The following is a 23,952-nucleotide window of genomic DNA, read 5'->3' as shown; positions in this document are numbered from 1 at the left end:
TAATTCCCGAATATGTGGAGTGGAAGGGAAAAGCAATATTTCCATACCTTCACAAACAAACAGACATGTACAGCTAAAAGTAGCTGACAGCAGGTTATGACAATAGTTCAAGTTCAAGTTGAACTGGAATTGAACTTGCAAGACTGTGGATCGCAGACTTGGAAAAATTGCAGAGATACCGCCTGTTCACCACCGCCTTCCACTTTAGTCCAATATCTGCCTGGGTCGGGGAAGCTGCCCGCAAGTGGCGCGCGCGCCGTCACCTCAGATCTTCATTGTCTATCACATCTATCCAACACCTTACGTTCTTGCGACCACTCACTGTCCCCTTCAACCCTTCGATCGCAGTCGCATATCACCACCCTTTCTCCTCGTCAATACATCTACCCCAACACCTATCCATCACCCATTCCACATTCATCATGGCCCAGGTCAAGCAAGACCCGGATGCCATGTACATCAAACAAGACCCCGACTCCAAGGACGCCGTTCTAGCCGACCTCGACGACGAGGACCTCTACGAAGATGCTGGCGATCTGGATTTCTCCCTAGCTGGCCAAAGCGTATGGATCTCACGCCTTCCCCGACAGCTCTGGGAGAACTGGGCGCATCTTGACGACGATGAAGAGATTGAGCTTGGGACAATGAGGATAGAGCAGAACCCTACAGACCCGAATGACATCAAGCGGGTAAGCCACGCATCTCAAATTTCCCCGCTCGTTTGATTACACCGTGATCTTTTACTAAGCTCCGCCCTCCGCATTAAAGGTTAGCTTGCGACTCCACGACAGACCCGACAACCGCGAAATTCCAAAAGATTATACCCTCCAACAACAAACCGTCACATCCACCAATGCTTCACACATGACTCAAAATACCTATGTCTTCACAGAGAAGGACATCCCCGGCGTCGAAAACCGCATGGCCACCTTCGGAGAAACCCGATCTGCCCTTTACGAAGCTCAGAAGCGCGACGCCCGGAGGAGAGAACAGGGCAAGCGATGGGAGCCCTATGTGCGCAAGACCATACCCAGTATGTACTCTCCGTGGCTGTTGCCATCCTTCTCAGAACAACCATTCTAACCAAGCCATTAGAACACACCGCCCTTGCCGGACAGGCCAGCCAAGAATTCAACTGTCTTCCAGTAGAAAACGAGGAGTTCCGACTAATCTCAGAAAAGCGCGCACTGGAAGCTCTCAAACCAAGGAAAGAAACAATGTTCATCAAGAACCTCCCCAACAAGATCTTACAGGAGCGTCACCTTCTCCCCACGGCCCAGGGCGCATTCGTGGTACGTATCGTATCATTCTCTCCAACTTTCTCCTTCCTCCCCCCCAATAACCCCGCTAACACCTCTTCCTTTCCTCAGCAACAAACAAAACCATCCAAGGCCAAGGCCCAGGAAAACAAGTACACGCGTATGCCTCAAAACGAGCTGCTGGACAGAATCTTTGGCTGCTTCCGCGAGTACCAGTACTGGCCTTTTAAGGCGCTCAAGGCCAAGCTCATGCAGCCGGAAGCTTATCTCAAGCAGACCCTGGAGATGGTCGCGCATTTGGTCAAGTCGGGTGACTTTGCCATGACATGGGAGTTGAAGCCGGAGGCGCAGCAGACTAATTATGCGCAGATGCCCCATGCGGTCAAGGCGGAGATGGCTCCTGGGGATAACTTTGACTCGGATGATGATCCTTCTGGGATGGTTACGGATCATGATGATGTGCAATTTGAAAATGTCTAGGGGGTTGTTTTGGGCTAGATAGGGGCTAACATTGCTTAATACACATAGTCATTGTGCTCCGGGATTGATTTCATGATGAGGTTTTCAGGTGTACTACTCAGGGCTACTAACTAGAAAACCTAATTGTCTCAGATTACAAAACTTAGATGTTCCAGGAGATTTACTGGAGGCAAAAAGGACCCTTTTTTTCTGGAATCGACATCTTAGCATTGGAAGCCAATAGTCAAGGCAATCGTAAAAATTGATTTAGTGTTGAATTCAAAGTTTTTTGTAGCAACTTGAATTGGCACTGTAATTCCAACCTTGTTATTATCTTCAACTTGTCATATTCCAAGGTTTTGAGCTTTTATTATATTTATAGTATTGAAAATGTTTTATACTCGCTTTTTAGTTGTACATCTTAACATAGAACCTTTGTCTTGGATTCGATGTCTCTACTACCTACTAGGCAATTAATACAGAAACCTTCAAGTTGGAACGCCTAGAACATGGTGGATGAGAATCCTTGGAAGATGATCGTTCTACGATACATACGACGCTCCATAGCGGCAATCGACCCACTGTTCCAACTCGAAGGTTCTGCCTGATTTTATGAAGAATATCCCACTAGCAGCGCATGGTAGAAATCATTCCATATAGAGAAATTGCTTGGCCATACTTGTTTAGGGTACTCGTAGGGTAGTTACCGGATAGGGTACTGGGAAGATACCGGGTCGTATAAGCGTTTCTTGGGTGATTAGGTCTGGTGGTGTTGGATAAGTAGAACTCGAAGTGTCGTCGTTTCTATACGCCGTAATCACGTGACATCGACGCCACCGGCGGCTGGAAAGCGCGAATCGTCACTGTCAAGCTCTCATTCTTGACTCCCCCTCTACCAGACCACTTCACGTTCAACCTTCGGTCTTATTTTCGCTGTTTGCTTGTAGACTTGCAAGCCTCAGCTTCAGCCTTTCTTCTTTCTCACATTTTGTGCTCACTAACCCCTATAACCTTAGCATACCATGACAGAGAACGAGGATTTGCTGGCCCGCATTGGTCAGCTCGCAGGTAAGCCCTCGTTCGCTTCACTTCGAAAATCCACCTACGTACTCACAGTTGGCACAGGCCGTATCAACCAGCACAAGAACCAGTCATCCCAGCCGCATCCTGCCTCTTCCTACCAACCCCACCATGTTTCGCGTCATACCCCTTCTCACGCGGGGTGGGCTCCTTACTCTCGAGGCAGAGGTCGCCGCCCAGTAGCTCCGCATCGTCACCGCACACTGGTATTGAATAATGCCCCTAGTTCAAATGGGACCCCAGTGTCCTCGCCAGGCCCTGCAAGCGACAATGATGGCGAGACGCGCCCCGCAACAACATCGAATGGCTGGGTTGCCAAACGCGATCGCCACATGCAACTGATCAACTCCGCGGTCTATGACAAAGAAACTCAAGCTAGAGCTAAGGCTATGGAAGAGACTCGGAAGATGAAAGCTTTGAGACGAGCTGAGCGTGAACAGACGAAGGTTCTTCGCTATGCCCAAGGCACTGTGCCTGCGGGTGTCGCATCAGTCCCCGCGGCTGCGCAGCCCGTCGCCCACCAGATTCTCGTTAACGATGTTCCGTTCAAGATTGCGCGCGGTGGCAGCAAGCTGATTCGGATTTCCAGTACGTGGGATCATAACAATCTCTCGCCCATAATTGGCTTACCCATAATAGACGACCCAAACACCGCCAATACCACCCCGAAGCGAGTCACAGTCGCGGGAGTGGCCTTTGTCCGAAGCAAAAACGGCAACCTACACCGTCTTGGCGCTGTGACTTCGAAAAAGTGAGACCAAAGCTCAAGCAAACAGCTCCCGACCCAACAACTCCCCACTAACGCAGACATAGAACACCGAACCCCGCCAAGAAGCGGGACGACCTTTGCAAGAGATTCACTACGACCGGTATCTTATATTCCGACGGACCACTCAATCCGCCAACCTTCCCCTCCTACCTCCAACCCCCCCATTACTTACAACTGAATTTGATTTTCTAACCCACCTCACCTTTCTCAACAAACAGGTACCTGCTATAAAGGCCCCTCATGCCTATACACTCACGACCCAAGCAAAGTGGCCCTCTGCAAGGATTTCCTTCAAACAGGTGAATGCCCAGCAGGTAACAGCTGTGATCTCTCCCATGAGCCCTCGCCCCACCGCTCCCCCTTCTGTATGCATTTCCTTAGAGGCCGTTGCTCCAACCCTACCTGCCGCTATGCGCATATCCGCGTAACCCCCGGAGCCCCTGTCTGCCGCGCCTTCGCGACACTAGGATACTGCGAAAAGGGCGCCGAGTGCACCGAGCGCCATGTGCACGAGTGCCCAGACTACGCGAACTCTGGCGTTTGCCACAAAAAACGGTGCAAGTTACCTCATGTCGATCGCGCGGGCCAGATTCGCAAGGCTGCGGCCGCGAAGGCTGAGCAGAACGCGGATCGAGACCGTATGGACGAGGATTCTGACCCTTCTAGCGAAGAGGAGGATTATGACGCGATTGATTCGGACGATGTTGACTCGGATGAGTTCGATGAGCCGGAAGAGTTACTGGATGGTGTGGATAGTGGCGAGACGTCGAACCAACAGGACTTCATTCACATTTAGTTTTGGCGGACGTGCCTCGCACTGAATGGCGCGATTCTGCTGGGATTGTAGTTGACGGATATAGATGTCCTGGACATTTTGGCCCTTCCCTTCTTCCCCTCCGGCCCCCGTCTCTTTCATTAGCTTGGTTTTATTCTTGCTTTTTTTCGTTTCTTTTCGCCTTTCGTTTTCCCGCCCCGTGGCTTTTGGGCTTTGGATACTATCCGATAATACCCAATCTCTGAACATGTCGCATGGATGAGAAGAAGAAATATGAAGTATTTAGTATTATCTCCCGACTTGACTATTGTATCGTAGTTAGGCTAGGTAACCATGAAAATGGTAGACAGCCTGTCCTTGTCCTCATCTTGACCTTGTCAGCACGGCCTAATGTGCAAAACAGTATAGACAACCATTATTCCACGCCTAGTAAATCAACACCAACGCCTAACTATTGGGAAAGTCCTGCCAGGGCTTTTGCATATTAACCAACCAACGCCATAGATCAACCCTGAAAAACAGAACAAGGCAGAACCCTACTTTCCTACCCATGTCTACTAGTATCCACAGTCCACGAGGTGCGATGTGATAGTGATACCAGCCGCAGCATGTCCGCTGACAGTTCAGCCGGGCCTCCTGGAAGTTGAAATCAGCACCGATCCCTCTCCCTCAATTCAAGCGCATACTTTGGTACCCGGGACTCAGAATGCCCGCTGCTACTTTTGTGACTTCTGATTTGAAATTTCATTCTCGTCGGACGCGATATGCGCGTGACTGTAGTGGGATGGGATGGTGATACATAGGGAACTGACTTCTAGTACTAATGACTACCATTTACGGGGTAGGTTCGTAGATCTCGTTTTATATTTCTGCAATGTAGGTCTCATGTTCTCCGTTGGGCAGGGGTGTTCGCTGCTCTGCTCTACGCTTTGGGTTCTTTTATCATATATGGGCATACTACCAAGGTAGGTAGTAGAAGTTGCACATACATCCATATATTGGTCTGAGGCTTTTTCTGTAGATCTAGGTCCGGTCTACGATCCGAGATAAACCTATGTATGCTCTGCTCAGCCCAGCTCAGCTCGGATCAGCTTCCAAGTTAGCTCAGGTGCGCTGGGCAGGTATTCTGTATTCCGAGCCTCCTGGCCACGGGGGGGCATTTCGACCCAAGTCGAGGCGGATCTAGCATATTCGTCAGCCTATATCATGCGGCCGAGACCCTTTAATAAGACGCGGATTGAAATTAGGGAGAGCCGGCCTGACTACCTGATAACCAGTAAGGGTAGCCATGCGCATATATCGGTGTCTGAAAGTTTCTGGGTCACAAGAATGCGGTTGGATTATGTTTCTATAGGCGTGGGGCTTGGGCTGGAAATTCCGCTGATGGCTTTTGTTTTCTTTTTTTCCTTCGTGCGGGTTTTGAGTAGGCTGTTGATCTCGTGGGGAGGGAGGGGCTTTGGTCGTGGTTCGCGAGGCAGATGCATTTTTTTGTCAGTTTGGTGCGGGTAAGTTCGAGTCTGCCTTGAGTTCCTCTTCGGGTGTTATCTCGGATGATCGTTGTCAGCATTTTGCCGAAGTGAGATTCCAGGCTGGTAGATTTGAGGTAGGTGGGGTGTGATGGGATAGGAGAGGTGATGAAGGATATTGGCAATCTTCAAAGAGAGTTTTGTGGACAGTTTGGCTTTAGGGAAGACAATTTCAGTTAGAGACTCAAAACTATGCAGATAGGACAAGTCTTGTATATCTATTGTTACTAGTAGTAGTGTAGAAAGACCCCAATTGAAAATATTCTTGAATGACCTTTGCTTAAAATTATAGAATATGTAGGTGAATGAACGTTTCAAAAGCTAGACATGGCTGACTGAGGAAGATCTATAATATTCGAACATGGAGCACGCTCTATCAACGAACCTTGAAAGCAGCCATCGGAAACTCCTATAAGTGAAAGTCTCTTATTGTCCCCACGATCAAAGATCAGAGAATAGAAGAGCAGATATCAAGGCAAACAAACTTGACGCCTTGACGCGCATCCGACTACAGATCCTCACAAACAACCATCTCGCATACCAGGACGATGGAAAGAACCCCGAGAGAAACCCAGCACTGACTCATCACTCACCAAATTCCCACCTAGACCCCCAGCTTAGCAATCCTACAAGCGGTCAAAGAAAGAGAAATCACAGGAGCACACCTGCCCCCAAGCACGATCACAAGAAAGAAAAAAACAAAGCAGCCAAACAAGTAAAGTGGAGAGCAACCGCCTATAGGAAGCGGTCCGAAAACCCAGTGAAGGAGATAGGCTCCTCCTGTGGATGTATGTTCCATGTACTCCATACTCCACGGTGGGATCGAGGAACCTCCCTGCCTACATCTCCTGCAGCTTTGGCTTTGGCTCTGGCTCTGGCTCTTTCTCTGTCCGACCCGGGCCCAGCATGTGCCCAATGCACGGTGGAGCGCAGATCAGGCAGGGAGCCCCCCCAAGCGGGCCAAAGTGAGGCTACAGGATATCGTACATGGCGGCAACGTTTCAGGGACGTTGGGCAGGATTGACGCCGCGGGGCTGGATCAGTGGAGCTGCCAGTGCGTGGAGTGCGGGTAGACCCAGCGAGAGTGAGTCATGGTGCATCCAATATTCGGAGGAGATGATATTGCAGCAGTTCAAGTGGCTTTAGATCGATATGCTGGTAGATGTAGCATGGCACAGCATAAATTATTGAATAGTATGTATGCGGGCTGGGATAAAGGACCTCCCCGAGACGAGACGAGACATGATGACTTTCATATGATTCCGACTGTAGGTCAGCGGCTCTACAATACTGTACCTCGAAGTACATGGATGTACTCCGTTTACCCCCGTGGGAAGTACACCGAATACTGATGGAATACCAATACTCAGTATCAAAGAGTTCATGACTAAGGGAAGCCGATGCCGGCTGGATCTCAATTGGACAAAAACGGCTTTTCACCGCCAGATCGTAACCGATGTCCCGCGCACGGAAACGCCGAGGAGCTCGGGGAGAACCTATCATCGGCACCAACCCTGCCTAAGTATAGACGAATAGACCTGAGAGTAGTCAGTTCTGGCCCCCAGGAGTAAGTCTAGGGGCTGACGCCGAGCGGGAGCGTGCTCGCAAGTCGCGGCGTCAGGAGATGGGCAGAAGGCAGGGCAGCGTTGCTGATCTACCAAACGGAGAAGGTGAAGACCGAAGGAAGGGGATATAACTGGTTATAGTGGAGTGTTTCGAAATTTGTGGTGGAATATCGTGGGATTTGCTGGCCCTCGCGTTGACTGAAGTCCCGTTTCGTTCGGTTCGGTTCGTCTGGTTTTGTGTGCGTGGGCGGTTTGCACGATGATGGCATCATCGATATGATCATGATCATAACCTAACCTAACCTAACCGTGATACTGCCCCGCACTGGTACAGAGTTGAACAGGGGTCGAGCTGAGCGTCATCCGGAGGGGACGAGTGATCAGTGCAGGATCCGTGCATCCGCATCCGCCCTGCTTCTGCTCTACTTCTGCTTCTGCTTCTGGAGGTGGGACCGCAGGGTGGATCGCGGGCCGGACCCGTTCGAGTACCATGGTAGGACTGTATTACGCAGAGATGGAGAAGTACCAGATGAATGTACTGAAGTGATCCATTTTTGGTATGCGGTTTTGGTGGGTGATCGGGTAGGAGGCTAGAAGGCCAGGATCACCCGATGGAAGAAACGATTGGAAGGGAGGGGCACGAGAAGGTGGACAAGCACAGACCAGTAGTGTCGATAGGCTATCGAGATCGACCATCTATTGGACAGTGGAGAGTCTCTCTGTCGTCTAGGGTCAGGAAAGAAATGCAGGTCTGCCCAAGAGGAACAGAGCAGCCAATGAAGGAGAAGATCATTCCGCGCACACCGCGGTACATTACGAGCAGCATACAGAGTGCTCCGTACAGAGTGGATGTACATTTACCGCTGTGTATGGAGTAACTATACATACAGGGTACAGTGATCGATGGTTGTTAAGTGGGTGTACTCCTGCAAGATTCTCCCACATCTCCATTTCATCCCATCACCATCACTTTCACCATCTGATTTTATTCTTCATATCCTTCCATTTATTTCCCCTTTTTTTCTTCTTCTTCTCTTCCCCCCTGTATATCTATATATTCATCTCTATCTCTATCATTCTATCTTTGGTCTCTCACCCCGCCCCACCCCCCCTCCACACACACCGCCTCTTCGTTATGGCGAGATATTCTCACTTCGACTATTACCAACAACCTTCATCATTAGACGTTGCACCTGAGGAGGACGATATGAGTGTACTGGACGACAAGATCCTCGACTCGACCTCGCCGGGGCTCGCCGACCCCCGACGGGCATCGTACGATACTCAAGATGCCTTTTCACATCGCAACTCCGTCTGGTCCAACTACTCCAGCGCTAGTTCCGAGTCACGACCAACTTCGCATCTGGGGCAGTCTGTCCTCGACTCGGCTAACCCATCGTTCATGCCTATCGATGGTCCCCAGCCGTATACACAGCCTACCGCTGGCTGGGCCTTGTCTCGCACCGCTTCCGGCTCATGTACGCCCACTGCTTATGACCAATATCCATCCGAAGAGGGCACTGCGAGTGCTCCCTTCTCTGGAGGTGCCGTTGGCCCTGTCAACTCTATGCCCATGGGCGCTGTCTCATACCGTGGAGGGATGGGCTTCGCGCCGTCGGGTGGGGTCGCCATGTCGCCCCAGTCGAGTCAGGGTTGGATGCCGGCGCCTATGGACTTGGCAGACGCTGCTGCACAGTCAAAGAGTGCCGCATATCGAAATGGGTCTCCCTTGACGATGCGTCGAGATGGTATTCGCAAGAAGAACGCTCGCTTTGAAATACCTGCCGAGCGCACTCTGAGTAATATCGACCATCTCATCAGCCAGTCCAATAATGAAGAGGAGATCAAGGAACTCAAGCAGCAGAAGCGACTACTTCGGAATCGACAGGCAGCGTAAGTGATATCCCAAAGCCATTTCCACCCATGGTCGACGGTCTCGTACTGACTCCACTTTCGCATAGTTTGGACTCCCGACAGCGGAAGAAGCTCCACACTGAAAAGTTGGAGGAAGAAAAGAAACATTTCACCAATGCGATCGGACACCTCGAGGATATGGTGAATAAGCTGCAGAGCCGCGAGGCCGAGTTGATCCGCGAGAAGACCGAGTGGATGAACCAGCAGCAGCATATGAACAATTACCTGCAGAGTCTTCACATCGAAAAGGACGAGATGATCCGCGTGCACACCCTCGAGACCGCCGAGCTGCGAAAGAAGAACAACATCCTAATGGAAACAGTCGAGAAATTCGAGCGAGGTGTTCCCAAACCAGTCGATACCCACGCCGACTTCACCGGCTTCGAGAACCTATCCATGGAGAACCACCCATGGGGAGACTTCAACATGGGCAACGGCATCTCGATGCATGAACAAGCCCCAGCCCAACAACAAGCCCTCCAAGCCCCGGAGCGAAGCGATAAATCCACCGCTCCATTCAGCTGGAACGCCTTTTACATGTGCCTTCTCTTCGGCGCGTACATCGCCTCGAACAACGCCTCCATCCCAGGCCGATCCCTCCCCCAACTCTCAGAAGAATACCGAGCGGAATCAGCAAACGTGCTCAAAGCCGTGCTATCCTCCTCTCCAAATGAGTTCGGCGCCGTACAGGCTCAAGCCCAAGTCCCCACAACCATCCCCGGCCCATCTGCCTCCGCCATCCCAACCATGGAAATGGCGCCGATGGCGCAGGTCCAGGTCCAGGCGGGTTCATCTACCCTGGACGAGCTCCACGATACCCTCGTCATGCCGACAGAAGACCAGCAGCGCGCACAGGTCTTCACTCTAAACCCGGACCAGTACAATCAGCTGACTACCTTTGACGACGACTTTAAGCCTTCGCAGCCGTCGAATCTGCAGCAGGCGCTCGCCGCGATGCGGAGTAATGCGGCGCAGCACCGTATGGGCGCGTCGGACGTTTATTCGCGATCGCTGATGTGGGACCGTGTTCCTGAGAAGGTTATTCGGGATTTCCGTCGCATGGTGCATGAGTATGGGGCACCGGTTAAAGAGGAGATGGTTGGGTTTGCTGCTTGATTGTCCTGTGTGATCCGGCCTTGCCTTTTTTTATCACGTTTCCTCCTTCGCCGTGACTGGGAGGGAGATGTCGGGTGAAAGGGCTAGTCGGGTTCATTGGACTGATGAAAACGACAGGAGCCAGCGATGGCTTTCGTGATGCGTGATAGACCACGCGGTGTTTGTGTTTCTTTCGTTCTTGTATTTTGGTTCACCCTTTTTGTTTCTTCTCCTCTGTCTTCAATTTTTTGGGCCGGTCTTTGCGCGGCTTCGTGTTAGCTTGTCTTTGTTAGCGAGTTGGATTGGTTGGCTTTTGCATGTTTGGTCTTTGGTTGTTTTATTTTAGCGATGCGTGGCAGGGAGCGGTCACTGCGGTTATGGTTGTCTTGTGGTTTATTTTTTTTTATTTTTTTTCCTTCTTCTTCTTTGATTTTGTTCATCTCATGACATGATGGACTTTTGAATGTTGCAAAGGTTTTGGCTGGGATGGTGGGTGTACAGAGAGGGAGAGGGAGAGAAACGGCCCCTTGACTCCTTGACTCCTCGACTCCTCGACCCCCCCCACAGCTGAGCCTCTCGGAATGAATCAGGATATTTACGGCCATGTGATAACGAAATTATGAACATTGGATAGCATTTTTGTTCTTGACTTGTTTTCTTCTAGCGTGAGAAGGGTTGGGTTATCCTTCTCCTTTCTTCTGTCTTCAGCCTTGTCTCGCCTTGTGTGAACTTGGCTTTTTCCCTTGGCTAACTTGGCTTCAACTTGGCTTTTTTTCAAGATTGGAACCGCAAGCCTTGGCTTTGGACCTTTCCTTTTCATTTCATGCGTTATTTACTAAACACTGTGGAGGCGGCGACGCCCTGAACCGAATTTAACGAATGTTATGAACGAATATTATGAAGTCACGACCTATGCAATGAATTTGAACATGATCATGAACGTTGAGAATCGAGTTTCAAGGATCGAGGCCTGGGTTTCGGACACATCTTCCTGAAAGAATTCGAAATGCGGCTGAACCCGTCATTCTCCGTTCCTTTCTTTCCTTTTCCTCGCCTAATCCCAATATTCTCCTCTCCTCGTCCACCTTCTCATTTAGTATTCTTGGCATTGGCTCTGTGGATGGCGATATTACATCTCATACCACCTCTCTCATGGTTCCCAGCTCGGTTAATGGCCTCGGAGAGTTTGAACCAAACTAACACTAACCCCATCACAGTGATACGCCCGTCAGTTAAGTGGAATCCACGCTATGTCCCTGATCCATTAGCCGGAGGACCTTGGGGGTAAGTCGTGGTGACTCGAGGCTGGTCCAATCACCCACCAGATGTTTAGGGTCTTGGGACTCGACTTTCTCCACTGTTGCATCAGGCCAAGGCTAGAGGGAGATATCCAAGCTTTGACCAAGACCGGACAGATCTGACGTCTGGTCTCGCTGGTTCTTCCCAGGCGCGCCAGGCGCTGTGTTGTGCTGCGGGATACTGCAGCCCGTCCACCACCAAACAGATCCAGGTACGGAGTACATTCTATACAAAAGACAAAATTAATAAGAAAAAATGGTAGATTGAAAGCAATAAGTTTCTTCATAATCATTATCTGGATGTCTCGCTACGGTCAATTGTTCGGTTCTGGCCATCGGGGGCCAAAATGTAGGGAACCACTCAACCACACGACGGACTGCCACCAACTCCCAAGGTCCTCCACGGTGGCTCCGAAGGCAATCAGAGCGCATTTCGATTTTTTTCTTTCGTTTTTTCTTTCGTTTTTTCTTGCTTGCGACAATTATAAAATGGCACGGACGATCCCTCCCTTTTAATCATTCATTCCTCTGACCTTTTTCTTTCGTTTCATACTTGAGGTCTTTATATCATCCTCGCTGCTTAGGGCTTCGGTTCTACAGCTCCTATATCCAGCCACACCAGAGGAAACCATACACACCAAAACCATGTCTTTCGACCCCCACAACGTCGACCTCGACGATGTCGACCCAAGAGAAATAACCTGCTACCTCAACGCCGAAGGAAACGAATACGACGGCCGCCTCGGCGCCCGCGTATCCGCCATATTCGTGATTCTAATCGTATCAAGCGCCGCGACATTCTTCCCCGTCGTCGCAAAGCGCGTGCCCCGCCTCCGCATTCCTCTCTATGTCTACCTATTTGCCAAGTACTTCGGTGCAGGCGTCATCGTCGCAACGGCCTTCATCCACCTCCTCGACCCAGCCTACGATGAAATCGGCCCCGCCAGCTGCGTCGGCATGACAGGGAACTGGGCCTTGTACTCCTGGTGTCCCGCCATCGTACTCACCTCCCTGATGATAATCTTCCTCATGGACTTCGGTGCCGAGCGCTGGGTCGAAAAGAAATACGGTCTTTGCCGCGACGACCCCGAGCCTATTCTCGCACAAGGTGTCGCCGTTCACAACGACCATGTCCACGTTAATCCGAACGGACTCTCGCAAGACGCAACAGGTCTAGACAAGGACGGCGGCCGAACCGACGACGCAAAGATCATGCGTGAATTGGAAGACCAGTCCGACGACGACTCCTTCATCGAGCGCTCCTTCCGCCAACAAATAGCCGCCTTCCTGATTCTCGAATTCGGCGTCATCTTCCACTCCGTCATTATCGGTTTGAACCTCGGGGTCTCAGGCGACGAGTTCGCCTCACTTTACCCTGTTCTTGTCTTCCACCAGTCCTTCGAGGGCCTGGGTATCGGCGCCAGAATGTCGTCTATCCCCTTTAAGAAGGGCAGTGCGTTGCCCTGGCTGCTTTGTACCGCGTATGGCCTTACAACCCCCATCTCCATCGCTATTGGGCTGGGTGTGCGCAATACCTACAACCCCGGCTCGTACACTGCGAACGTCGTTTCTGGCGTTCTTGATGCCATTTCCGCGGGTATTTTGATTTATACCGGTTTGGTTGAGTTGCTGGCCCGCGACTTCTTGTTTGATCCCCACCGTACCCGTGATGATAAGCGGTTGACTTTTATGATTTTCTCGCTGCTGCTGGGTGCGGGCATTATGGCTTTGCTGGGCAAGTGGGCATAGATTACTCGTAAAAAAATGGTGGCGGCTTTGTGCCCGTGTGTGCTGTGTCAGAGAGAAAAGAAAATGGAGAGTGAGATGGTTAACTCTTGTGTGGGTGCCATCGTGTGTACGCTGTTTCATTGTTTCGTGATACCTTGGGATATAGATTGGATTTTTTTTTCGGTTTTTGGTTACTATTGTTCCTGCTCTACTTGTATTTCGTTCTTAGTATTTAGGTTTGGAAGTACATACTAATTATACCCGGGGAATTGAACCGAGGGTTTACTGTCGTTAATTTTACCCTGAATTTCCCTGAATTTCACCTCTCTTTTGGATAAAGCATAGCTCTATTCGTAAACGGGTATGATATTCTAACTATTACTTCGTATAAGGCGGCGGTGGGTCATCATCTAGTGGAAAACTCGGGCTGACACTATTATACTTCCTCTGTTTCCAATGCTTCCATCCAAAGTAGGCCCCCAAGGAAAGCAATACAGTGCTGGCAATCGATCCAGCTACAATAGCGGCTTTCTCTCTCTTACTGAGCTCCTTCTTCGGCGGGGTATACTCTGGTAATTTGAACGATTCGGTCGGAATAGGCACGGCTGTCGAGTCACTTGCCTCGAAACGAATTTGGATGGGCGTGGCTTTGATGCCCAAGATTCTTTGAGTATTTTCAGTGGAGACGCTTGAATCTGTGTAGGTGACGTGGGTTGGGGTGCTGAATGTTTTGGAGCATAGGTCTTGGCCCACGCAGTCAAAGCCACTGATAGTTAGATTAGCGGAGAACTGGATAGATATATTGAAGAGAGATAGACAGGATATCTCTAGTGAAATATCATAGGGAGGAAACTCAACTAAACTCACCTCGGACAGCATATCTCCGTCGTCACAAGCCTCTGCGTCTCGGTGGGCAGCGTGCAAGCCTTATACCCAGACGGACACTGGCCCGGACTAAAGTATCGATCATACTTCCAGTTTTCAGGGGAGCATTCATCTCCATTGGGGCCCTCAAAGCCCTGTATTATCCATGGATAGCCATAGTAAGCAACGGTGTGGGGGGGTAAAGCACGATGCAGGCGGCGTAAAGACCGTTGTAAGCGGACCGGCAAGAACAGTGCGAGAAGAGTCGAGCCTCACGGCGCTGGATTTAGAATACGAAACAGAGTCGTATGAAAGAGCCGGACTCAGTAGGATCAATATTGAAAATAAATAGGACCATAGGGGCTGAGGTAAACCCATGTCTTGGAGCCCCGAGTAGCGGCTGGGGTTTACTAGTAGTTACCCACCCAGAATGAAGATGTAGAGTAGTTCGTGGTCAGAGGTAACTTTGAACGCTAAATGGCTGAATCTAGAGCTAAATGATGGGCTTATAAAGGTTCCTCAAATCCGAGTCATGCTCGATCTTTGTTAGCCCTGCCACAGCCCCTCTTCCTTGGCGCGGTTCCCGCACCTCGTATTGCGCCTTGTTTTTGCTCGAGTGCCGCCGGATAAGATGTCCCAGCACCAGTAACAGGACCGGGCAGGGTGTTAAGCGGCTGGGCGCATGAGACCAGATGCCGGCGCGCAGCTCGTGGGGTCGTGTTGGCGTTGACGATCCCGCGACCTAGCTAATCGATGTCAAACAAATGATACCGCGGTATAAGCTCTTCTTGGACTGAACGGTTCACGAGTTCCTCTTCAATAACAACATGGTTCCTGGACACCTCTTGAACCAAAGGGTAATCGATTTATAAAACACATTCCTGGGCGCCCCTCTACAGAAAGCTGATGGTGGCTGAGGAGATGCCCATGCAACACAGGATAAAAATGATCGTCAATTAGCATTTCAAAACAAAGCCTTTTTCGACATCAAAAAAATGATGAAATCGAGACTTTTGACCACCACAGACACCAAGGATCTAAAGGGTAAGAGTTCTTAGCAGACATTAAAATGGCCTACCTCCTGGGGGTCGACGTCAATTTTCGCAACTTGGGGACAATCTCTGGGAACCTTGGAAAGGAGGTCAACGGGAAATTAGAATGGAATTTGAACAACTTGAGTAGCTACGTACTTCAAGTTTGTTCCAATGATACTACTAGTAACAATCAATTTTAGTAATTAACTAACTAACCAGTTCCTACTAGTAGTACCTTGGTCCGAGTCTCTGAACAGCCTTTGACGGTCCAAGATTTAGCAGCACCGACTTACTAGTAACTTTTTGCCTATTTAGAACAAATCGGTGGAACAATTTACCTGGATCCGCGGATATACTAGTATAAATCATGCCAGTGCCATTAATGATTCCCCATAAAATCGTACGTACAATAAAAGAATCAGCTTGCTCATCATATCAAAGTAAGTCATCATACATGTCAAATCGTAGAGTAGTCAATATGTCCAGAGAATAGTACAATATAAAAAGATAGCAGCCATAACATCATTTCGGATCATACTTTTCCTTCCAGATCCTAAATAATAAAACGTAAGTAACACGATTCACTTCACATCCCCCAGGAACAGGACAAACATACCACGAATTACCAACAGTAGGTCCCCCATTTTTCTCAGATAGTCGGAGATACTTGGCAGCTTTGAACTATAACCAACCCGGAATTGTCAGTGGATGCCTCAAATAGACACACTGAAATGAGATGAGATACTCAAGCGTAGTGTCTCATCATGGGATCCTAGGATTCAACTAACCTTATCTTTCTTCCCCCCAAACCCCTCAAGATAACACCAAGCCACTTGATCCATCGCATCAAGGTCTCCCAAATTAGCAGCGGTCTCATAATACTGTCTCGCAGCAGCAGGATCCTTCTCCACGCCCCAACCATTCCGGAAACAATTCGCCAACTCGAATATGGCAAGCACTAACTCGCCCTTCGCAGCACCTCCTTTCTTCATGCCCGCGCGCAGAGCCTCAGATTCGATATCGGCGGAGTTAGAGGCTGCGGCGGAAAGATACGTTACTGCCAGTGCTTCGTCTTTGATGCAGCCCCATCCGTGTCTGTGGCTGTTAGTACGGCGGGATACGATACAGATTTTGGGGGAAATGGAAAAGGGAGGAAGGAATGGCATACCGCAGGGCCAGGCCGTAGAGAACTTGGCTTAGGGGGGTTATTCGTGCCATTGGGATCAGCCAAGTGGCCAAACATTTTGGTCGATCGTTCCAGATCTATAAGAAGGATTTATCAGTTTTGTTTCAAGGTCTTCGCCAGCTCACCGGGCATCACTGGACTTACCACCCGCTTCGTGTAATCGAATCGCTTCTTGGATATTGATCTGCGGAATTGGCATTCGCATTAGCTTAGGTCTGGCACTAGCACGGCCCATCTTCTCCACGCTCTCCACAGCCTCAACAACAATCGCAATCGCAACCGTAATCGCCAGAATGGGGGAAGAACATACATCATCCTGCTGGTCGCCTACAGAACTACCGCTCCTTGACCTGGGCATACCAGGTCTCAGACTCAAATCGTGCTGAGAATGAATCGGGGATGTGGGACCGAAATGCGGATTCTTCTGCACTAGCACGGTGGCCCGTTTCTCCCATTGCGCTTCTTGTTCGCGTTCGTCTCCTTGCTGGTCTTCGATCTGGGGTAGATCTTCGGGGATGTTTACGGACGAATCGCGTGAGTTGTTTCGGTGGTCGCGGTGGAGTAGATTTGACAGGCGGCGTTCTCGGCGTGGTTGGGAGCCCGAGGCAGAGGCTGGTGAGGAGGGGTTTGAGAGGGAGCGGGCGGAGGAGGAGCGGCGGAATAGTTGGAAGCTGCGTCGTGGGGAGGAGGTTGTTGGTGTTGTGGGAGTGTCGTCGGCTTTCAAGGTGGTTTGGTCTCCAAGATGATCGTCGTGGTCCGGGTATACTGGCGGGGTGATTACCTCGTGGCCGAATGTATCGGAGCGGAGGAATGTGATTTCGGGAGGTGGTGGAGACGTTGGAATGGGCTCGGAGGTGGTTGGTATGGGTGATTTGTCTTTAGAGACTGAGTCGCGCTTGTGGAGGATATTTTTGAGGGATGGCATGCTGGTGGCTGGTGGAGGCGATGCGGAGATGGACAAAGGCGGGGAGCCAAGGGAGGGAGAGGGGGATAAATAAGACAAAGGGGGGATTGAAGAGAAGGGGAGGGAATATACAGGTGAGAGGAAGCGAAGAGAGAGTGAGAGAGAGGAGATTGAAGGATGACCAGAAGAAGTTCTCAAGGCTGAGCCTCAAAGAAAAACATCCGGGGCTGTGCTTGGCCTGGCGCTTACTTCCGTGGATGTAACCAAATATATTGGCTTGGCTAGGCTAGATTCTGAGGAATAAAATACATACCTAGGCAGCTTATCCCATATACCTCCTTGAGATCTGAATCTAGATCCAGATCGAGATTAGATACTATCCGGGGTATCCGGAGTAGGGTAGATGTTATAGTTCGATGCATGTCCCACATGGCTGTTGGCGTTGGTCCCTGCAGCCTGCGGGGCGTTGCTGGGGACACAATGCAGTTACGACTACTCCGTACACAGAAAAGGGTTACATGGTAGATACGTTGAATGATTTGAGAATATTCAGCTCTGCTGAATCACTATATGAGGTCTACTACGCTGGCAGATCTGGTCACCTCTTGGCATTGGCAGATACTCTTCCTCGGAGGTTCATCCCGGCATGACGGTGTCGATAATAGGAAATGGTAATGGTATTGCAATTCTAACTCAGCAAATGCAAATAGCCCCTATAGTTTTGTACACGATGGCAACAGCCGACGGAGCTACCGGAGTCCATTTACTGGGCCTTGGCAGACATGATGCCTAAATGGGAAATTCGAATTAGCAGATGCTCCGAGGTTGGCCTCAAACAACAAATATTCCGGATTACGAATCACTTACGCTCAACATCAGCGACGGACTGCTGCAGGATCTGCTGGAGAACCTTGGGGTTCTCGAGCTCCTTCTGGATCTTGCCGATGATGGAATCGGCGAGCTCCTTCTGCTGGCGCTGCTTGACCTGGCTCTCGTAGCGGACCCAGGAGTCCAGAACCTGCTTGGCCTCGGCGGCCAGAGCAGTGCGCTGGTCAAGCTCGTAGGCCTGGGACTCGAGCTGGGCGGTCTCCTATAGACAAGGGGTTAGACCGGGTCTGCGGAAAGTGCCAAGAGGGGAGAGGAGAAGGTTGGAACGGAAAGCCGAATAACAGAACCATCATCCCCCAATCCACACAAAACACATCATGAAGAGTGGTAATAGCAGTCCTACCTTGGAGACAGCGAACAGCTGCTTGGTGACCTCAACGACACCGGACATCTCCTTGACGTTGTCGATGCGCGACTGGACAGCGCTGGTGTGGTCGGCACGGGCGGCGTTCAGGATATCCTTGTGCTTCTGGACCTGACCCTCAGCCCACTGACGGTAAGCGGGACCACCGTACTTGGCCACAGCGGTGAAGACGGAGAGCAGACAGAAAGCGGCGACAGTCTCCTCGTTCATCACGTAGAGCTCGTTGCTGATAGCGGCGATGGAGATACCGGCGGCAGCGGAGAGAGTGGCGGTCTTGGAGACCAGAGAGTTACCGGGGACGGCATTCAGGATAGACTGGGCCTTCTTGGCGGGCTCCTCAGTAGGGACGCTGGAGGCCGCGCGAGTCGAGGTCAGGGCAGTGACGGCAGGGACACGGGCGGCGATAGTCGGCCGCAGGCGGGCGGCGCCTGGGGGGTGAGAGTTAGTAACAGGAAGCAGGTGGTGGCGAATGGTATGTAGGGTAGCGTACCAATGGCGCTCTTAGCAAGACGCGAAGCCATTGTTGTGAGGATGGTGGTTAAAGGGAGTTGAGAGTGGGTGAACGGAGAGGAGTTGAGGTCTTTCCTAACCGTTCCGACCTCTCTGGTTTGCACACGCTAGGCCGTTTTGGGTTAGTTGGTTGTGACGGATAATCTCCCCTTCCGATCTCCCGAGGCATCAAAAAAAAGTTGTGCTTCCGGGATCACGCCAGGTTGAGATAGAGTACAGAGGCTGACAAAAGCTATTACTCACGATCATTCTTCAAAATGCCTGCGCTGGTCGAGTCTTCTAAGAAGCGCAAATCCGTCAAAAATGGAGGCGCCCCTTCCAAGCGCCGTGCCGTGGCTGAGGAGGATACCTTCGCCGAGACCTTGTCCAAAATCCAAGAGCTCGAAAATCAGATTGCCGAGTCGCGCAAACACTATAACAATATCGCGACCTTGATTTCCATGTTGAATGTCGAATCATCCGCCAAGGAACCCGAACTCGCCGTCGCCGTCTCTCTGTGCCGAGTCTTCAGTCGACTTATTGCGGCTGGTAATTTGACCGAATCCAACCGCGCCGCCGAAAACGAGAAGATTATTGTTGCTTGGTTGAAGGAGCGATGTCTGGAATATCAGCGTGCGCTGATGGCAATCATGCGCGAGGCTGACCCTTCCTCCCAAATCACCGCCTTGACTCTGGCCATGCGTCTAGTGAAGGAGCGCATCACGCACATCCCAGGTGCCGACAATAATATTTGGGCTACCTTGTTCAAGGATATTATTGAGGCCATCGTCGAAGCGAACAATGGACAGGATCTGCAGGCCGAGTTTGTCACCAAATTTGTGAAGGAGTTCGAGGATGTGCGGTTCTTCACATTCGTACAACTAGCGTATGTTGATTTCCCTCCCAGGTCCACTGGACAACCCACCAAGTGCGTTGGACCTTGCTAATCATCAAGCAGTGAATATGCCGATGTGCGAAGAAGCCCCGAAACCCTTGATACCCTCGTCTCGATCCTCTCCTCTTGCGACGATGCCCCCGCTGCCGACCACGAGTTCGAATCCTTCTTCGTCCCCCGCGAGACCAAAACCAAGCAGCTCAACTCCGTCAACGCCCACAAGAAGCGAGCCCAGGAAGCATGGCTAGCAATTCTGCGCAACAACCTCTCCCAAGCGCAACGAAAGAACCTGCTCCGAATCATGGTCCACAACATTGAGCCCTGGTTCAGCCGACCCGAACTGCTCATGGACTTCCTGACAGACTCGTACAACGTGGGCGGCGCCACCTCCCTCCTCGCCCTGTCCGGTCTCTTCTACCTCATCCAAGAGAAGAACCTCGACTACCCGCAATTCTACACAAAACTCTACTCCCTCCTGGACGCCGACCTCCTCCACTCCAAGCACCGATCCCGCTTCTTCCGCCTCCTCAACACCTTCCTCGCCTCCACCCATCTTCCCGCAACCCTTGTAGCAAGTTTCCTCAAGCGTCTCTCCCGCCTCGCGCTCAACGCCCCGCCCTCCGCAATCGTCGTGATCGTGCCATTCATGTACAACATCTTCAAAGACCACCCAACCTGCACATTCATGATGCACCGCACAATCCGCGACAAGGACCTTGCCGCTGACGTCGAGAAACACGGCATGGACGACCCCTTCGACAGCAACGAATCAGATCCCACCCGCACCAACGCAATCGAGAGCAGTCTGTGGGAAATCGAGACCCTGCAATCTCACTACCACCCCAATGTGGCCGCCATCGCGCGCATCATCTCCGAACAGTTCACCAAGCAGGCGTACAACCTTGAGGACTTCTTGGACCACACGTACCAGGGTATGGTGGAGTCGGATCTCGGCACTGGAGAGCGTGTGCTTCGGAAGACTCCTGTTGTGGAGTACCAGATTCCCAAGCGTATCTTCACGGACCGATTGTTGGAAGAGGATGGGGGTGTTGATTCGGGCCCGGCTGCGTTTTTGCGTGAGCTTTGGGATTTCTGAATATAAAAATATTTGTCGAAGTTTTTTGTTTTCTTTGGAGGAGTGTTACTTATTTACTCTTTCTCCCCCCTTTTTTCATTTGCATATACACTATCAGCTACAAGACGGCGTTGGGGAAATATCATGCTGTGATGTTCGGACTAAGCCTACCTTTCACTATATTCCTGATGAGAGTATACCTACACTAAAAGCAAACATCACCTCTATCTATCGGGAAGTAGCTTAGCACGACGCTGCAACCTTGGAAATACTTGCCCCAATATTTTGGGCGATAATCAATCAAGGGATAATTCAGCGAGGCTGCCAGGGCCTCGTGAATTCGGTCCGAACACTTATCTCAAGGGCAGCATGCTAAAAATAAAATTGCCTATAGACCTCCAGGGCTTGTACAAGATTCAATGGTAACCTCAATGGCATATGCTCTTGGTGGTTACTAGAAGAAATCGTTCAGTGGGTCAGTAGCCATAACTTCGGTGTGCTCCTAGTAGCGGGCCCGATCCCGGCAACTGTTATATTTTCTCAAAATCAAGCATTCGTTGGGAATAGATGATAAGAAAAACTATGGCCAATTAATATGTGATAAATTTGCCCCTAAAATCATTCGGAAGTCCCGATACCGAGGTACCTCAGTACCAAAAGCCGATAATCACTTGGGCAGTTGTTGGGAAATCTCGCCTCCGAAAACACATGCCCGGAGTAGTATATATCACCACCATGTATTGAAGATGCCGAGTATCCCAGCTCGGAAACCTCATGCAAACCCGGGGATTTATACATATTCGACAGGATCAAACATCTAGATTAACACGAAACAATTCCCAGTCCTATCAAGGCTAAAAAGCCACCCGTCGCCATGGCTCAACAGTGTACCATGTTCCAAAGTTGAGACAGGGTCTGGTTTTTGGGTGTTCTTGAAACGCCCCCGAGAACCCTTTACCCACAGCCTCGATTTTGAGATCCGATTATCCCGCATAGTAGAGCCTGAATAATGTTGAACAGGAATATTTAAATCATCAATTAGTACAAGATACAATGAGTGTTCGAAAAATAATAGAAAAAAAATACACTCCATTATCTTCCCTTCCAGCAAGATGTTTTTCAAGACCATCCTCCCCTCCTCCTGGCTACTCCCTTGATTGCGGCCACGAACTCCGTTCTCACCAGCCCAGTCGAGCGCCGCCAATACATCTCTGCCAATGATCTAGATACTGGCAACTGCAAGGATACCATGTTCATCTTTGCACGTGGATCCACTGAAGTCGGCAACACTGTGAGGACTCGCTTCTAAACTATACGCTTCTGAATGTAAAGATCTAACGAGGTGGTAAATCCTACAGGGTACCGTCGTTGGCCCTGAAGTCTGCACTGACCTGAAGACAAAACTGGGAGGCGCAGTGGGCTGCCAGGGAATCGGCGGTGCCTACACAGCCGGTCTGGCCGAGAACTTCCTGCCCGACAACACCGCGCCGCAGGATGTGCAAGCTGCAGTCGATGTATTCAACAAGTGCAACACTAAATGCCCCAATGCGAAGATCGTCGCGGGTGGATACAGGTATGTCGCTATTGCTACCAGGCAGCTTGACTCCCCTTTCTTTCCGCCTCGGCTAGCTAGCTAGCTAGCTAGTGTACGGTTCACTGGCAATTTTGGCTGATACCCATCCTTGCGAATTCTAGTCAGGGAAGTGCCGTCATCGACAACGCGATTCAGAAGCTGGATTCGGACGTGAGAGATAAGGTCAAGGGTGTCGTTCTGTTCGGATTCACGCGCAATCTGCAGGATGGTGGTCGTATCCCCAATTACCCCAAGGATCAGACCAAGGTCTTTTGCGCGTTTGGTGATATGGTTTGCGATGGGACGCTTATCATTACTGCTGCACACTTGACCTACGGTGCCAACGCTGATGAGGCTGCGACTTTCTTGGCCTCGAAGGTGCAATGATTCGAGCGGGCTTGAGTCTCACTTTGGTTCTGTGGAAAGGGTATTCTGTCTGGTTTGGCTGGCTCAATGGCTGGACAGTGGTTGGAGAGATCTCGGTTAGAGATGTTTTGGAATGGGATGATGTCTTCGCTTCTTGATGCTTGATTTTTGTTTAGAACCAATTTGCTTGATGGTTTTGGTCGACGAGTGTATCTGATGCGAAATGATATTCTAGTATTTCCCCCATGTCGTCTGAGATTGTAGTTCATTTGGTCCCTGCAAGAAAGACGTTCAGAGTTGGACTATTAAAGGCGCGTATGAGGGATATGAGGGCGGATCAGCTAAAACCCCAATACTTTCTCAATTGATCAAATGAAGTACAAAAACCTGGCCCTCAGCTTTGCCGAGGACAGAGGCTACCAGTACCCGTGCTTGACTAGGTACTCGGTTAGGTACCAGGGAAGGTTGAAAACCGAACGGACATCCCAATGAGGTGTGTATTGAGATACTGCTCGAGCCTCCCAGAGAAGGGAACCAGCGCTGATCAAGTACGAGTAAATTTAGGTCACACGACCAACTGGCTTTAAGTTTCAGCCCTGTACTCCTGGATTTGACACGAGAATATCCTTTTTCCATGCAGACTGCCATAAATAACAAGTATCTTATGGCAGCACTCTAGGGCTGGCCACCAACGTCATTGGCGGCGGCCACCCGCCGCCCTTGCATGTTATATGATCGACACCAACTATAGCCAAAGTGCAAGTCAACCATACAAACCCATAAAGACAATAAGACATTTAGAGCCCCTTGGTATGGAATCAACAGAGGGGATATAAGAAAAATGCT

At 50.5% G+C, this 23,952-nt stretch overlaps 9 protein-coding genes across 9 annotated transcripts; 6 read left to right on the top strand and 3 right to left on the bottom strand.

Moving 5' to 3' along the window:
- Nucleotides 1–422: 422 nt before the first annotated feature.
- N7533_001720 (transcription factor IIF subunit TFG2) lies at nucleotides 423–1,739 on the top strand (the record flags this gene model as incomplete). The annotated part of the gene is made up of 4 exons (XM_057098370.1): nucleotides 423–689; nucleotides 769–1,033; nucleotides 1,096–1,292; nucleotides 1,371–1,739. 4 exons carry the CDS (start codon nucleotides 423–425, stop codon nucleotides 1,737–1,739), a joined length of 1,098 nt encoding a protein of 365 aa, XP_056963506.1.
- A 1,001-nt stretch (nucleotides 1,740–2,740) lies between these two features.
- Nucleotides 2,741–4,363, top strand: N7533_001719 (CCCH zinc finger protein; the record flags this gene model as incomplete). Its single annotated transcript, XM_057098369.1, has 4 exons — nucleotides 2,741–2,786; nucleotides 2,835–3,549; nucleotides 3,612–3,667; nucleotides 3,786–4,363. 4 exons carry the CDS (start codon nucleotides 2,741–2,743, stop codon nucleotides 4,361–4,363), a joined length of 1,395 nt encoding a protein of 464 aa, XP_056963505.1.
- A 4,205-nt stretch (nucleotides 4,364–8,568) lies between these two features.
- Nucleotides 8,569–10,463, top strand: N7533_001718 (putative bZIP transcription factor; the record flags this gene model as incomplete). The annotated part of the gene is made up of 2 exons (XM_057098368.1): nucleotides 8,569–9,326; nucleotides 9,395–10,463. 2 exons carry the CDS (start codon nucleotides 8,569–8,571, stop codon nucleotides 10,461–10,463), a joined length of 1,827 nt encoding a protein of 608 aa, XP_056963504.1.
- Nucleotides 10,464–12,385: 1,922 nt separating this feature from the next.
- On the top strand, nucleotides 12,386–13,489 carry N7533_001717 (Zinc-regulated transporter 1; the record flags this gene model as incomplete). Its single annotated transcript, XM_057098367.1, has 1 exon — nucleotides 12,386–13,489. One exon carries the CDS (start codon nucleotides 12,386–12,388, stop codon nucleotides 13,487–13,489), a length of 1,104 nt encoding a protein of 367 aa, XP_056963503.1.
- A 357-nt stretch (nucleotides 13,490–13,846) lies between these two features.
- On the bottom strand, nucleotides 13,847–14,487 carry N7533_001716 (uncharacterized protein; the record flags this gene model as incomplete). The annotated part of the gene is made up of 2 exons (XM_057098366.1): nucleotides 13,847–14,234; nucleotides 14,336–14,487. Coding segments are annotated over 2 exons (540 nt in total), but the record flags the coding sequence as incomplete, so codon positions are not given.
- Nucleotides 14,488–15,888: 1,401 nt separating this feature from the next.
- Nucleotides 15,889–17,477, bottom strand: N7533_001715 (tetratricopeptide repeat protein; the record flags this gene model as incomplete). Its single annotated transcript, XM_057098365.1, has 5 exons — nucleotides 15,889–15,919; nucleotides 15,983–16,047; nucleotides 16,155–16,461; nucleotides 16,535–16,556; nucleotides 16,697–17,477. The coding sequence occupies 5 exons, from the start codon at nucleotides 17,475–17,477 to the stop codon at nucleotides 15,889–15,891; spliced, it is 1,206 nt and encodes a 401-aa protein (XP_056963501.1).
- A 742-nt stretch (nucleotides 17,478–18,219) lies between these two features.
- Nucleotides 18,220–19,229, bottom strand: atp4 (F1F0 ATP synthase subunit 4; the record flags this gene model as incomplete). The annotated part of the gene is made up of 4 exons (XM_057098364.1): nucleotides 18,220–18,245; nucleotides 18,324–18,546; nucleotides 18,688–19,136; nucleotides 19,199–19,229. The coding sequence occupies 4 exons, from the start codon at nucleotides 19,227–19,229 to the stop codon at nucleotides 18,220–18,222; spliced, it is 729 nt and encodes a 242-aa protein (XP_056963500.1).
- Nucleotides 19,230–19,475: 246 nt separating this feature from the next.
- Nucleotides 19,476–21,188, top strand: noc4 (ribosome biosynthesis protein NOC4; the record flags this gene model as incomplete). Its single annotated transcript, XM_057098363.1, has 2 exons — nucleotides 19,476–20,083; nucleotides 20,156–21,188. The coding sequence occupies 2 exons, from the start codon at nucleotides 19,476–19,478 to the stop codon at nucleotides 21,186–21,188; spliced, it is 1,641 nt and encodes a 546-aa protein (XP_056963499.1).
- A 1,087-nt stretch (nucleotides 21,189–22,275) lies between these two features.
- On the top strand, nucleotides 22,276–23,127 carry N7533_001712 (uncharacterized protein; the record flags this gene model as incomplete). The annotated part of the gene is made up of 3 exons (XM_057098362.1): nucleotides 22,276–22,458; nucleotides 22,526–22,740; nucleotides 22,863–23,127. Coding segments are annotated over 3 exons (663 nt in total), but the record flags the coding sequence as incomplete, so codon positions are not given.
- Between the last annotated feature and the right edge of the window lie 825 nt (nucleotides 23,128–23,952).

The sequence above is a fragment of the Penicillium manginii genome (assembly GCF_028828005.1).
Source record: "Penicillium manginii strain IBT 31320 chromosome Unknown utg000002l:1.0-5564898.0:1.0-5567710.0, whole genome shotgun sequence".
In the NCBI taxonomy this organism is placed as follows: Eukaryota; Fungi; Ascomycota; class Eurotiomycetes; order Eurotiales; family Aspergillaceae; genus Penicillium; species Penicillium manginii.
This window is presented reverse-complemented; position numbering and strand designations above follow the sequence as displayed.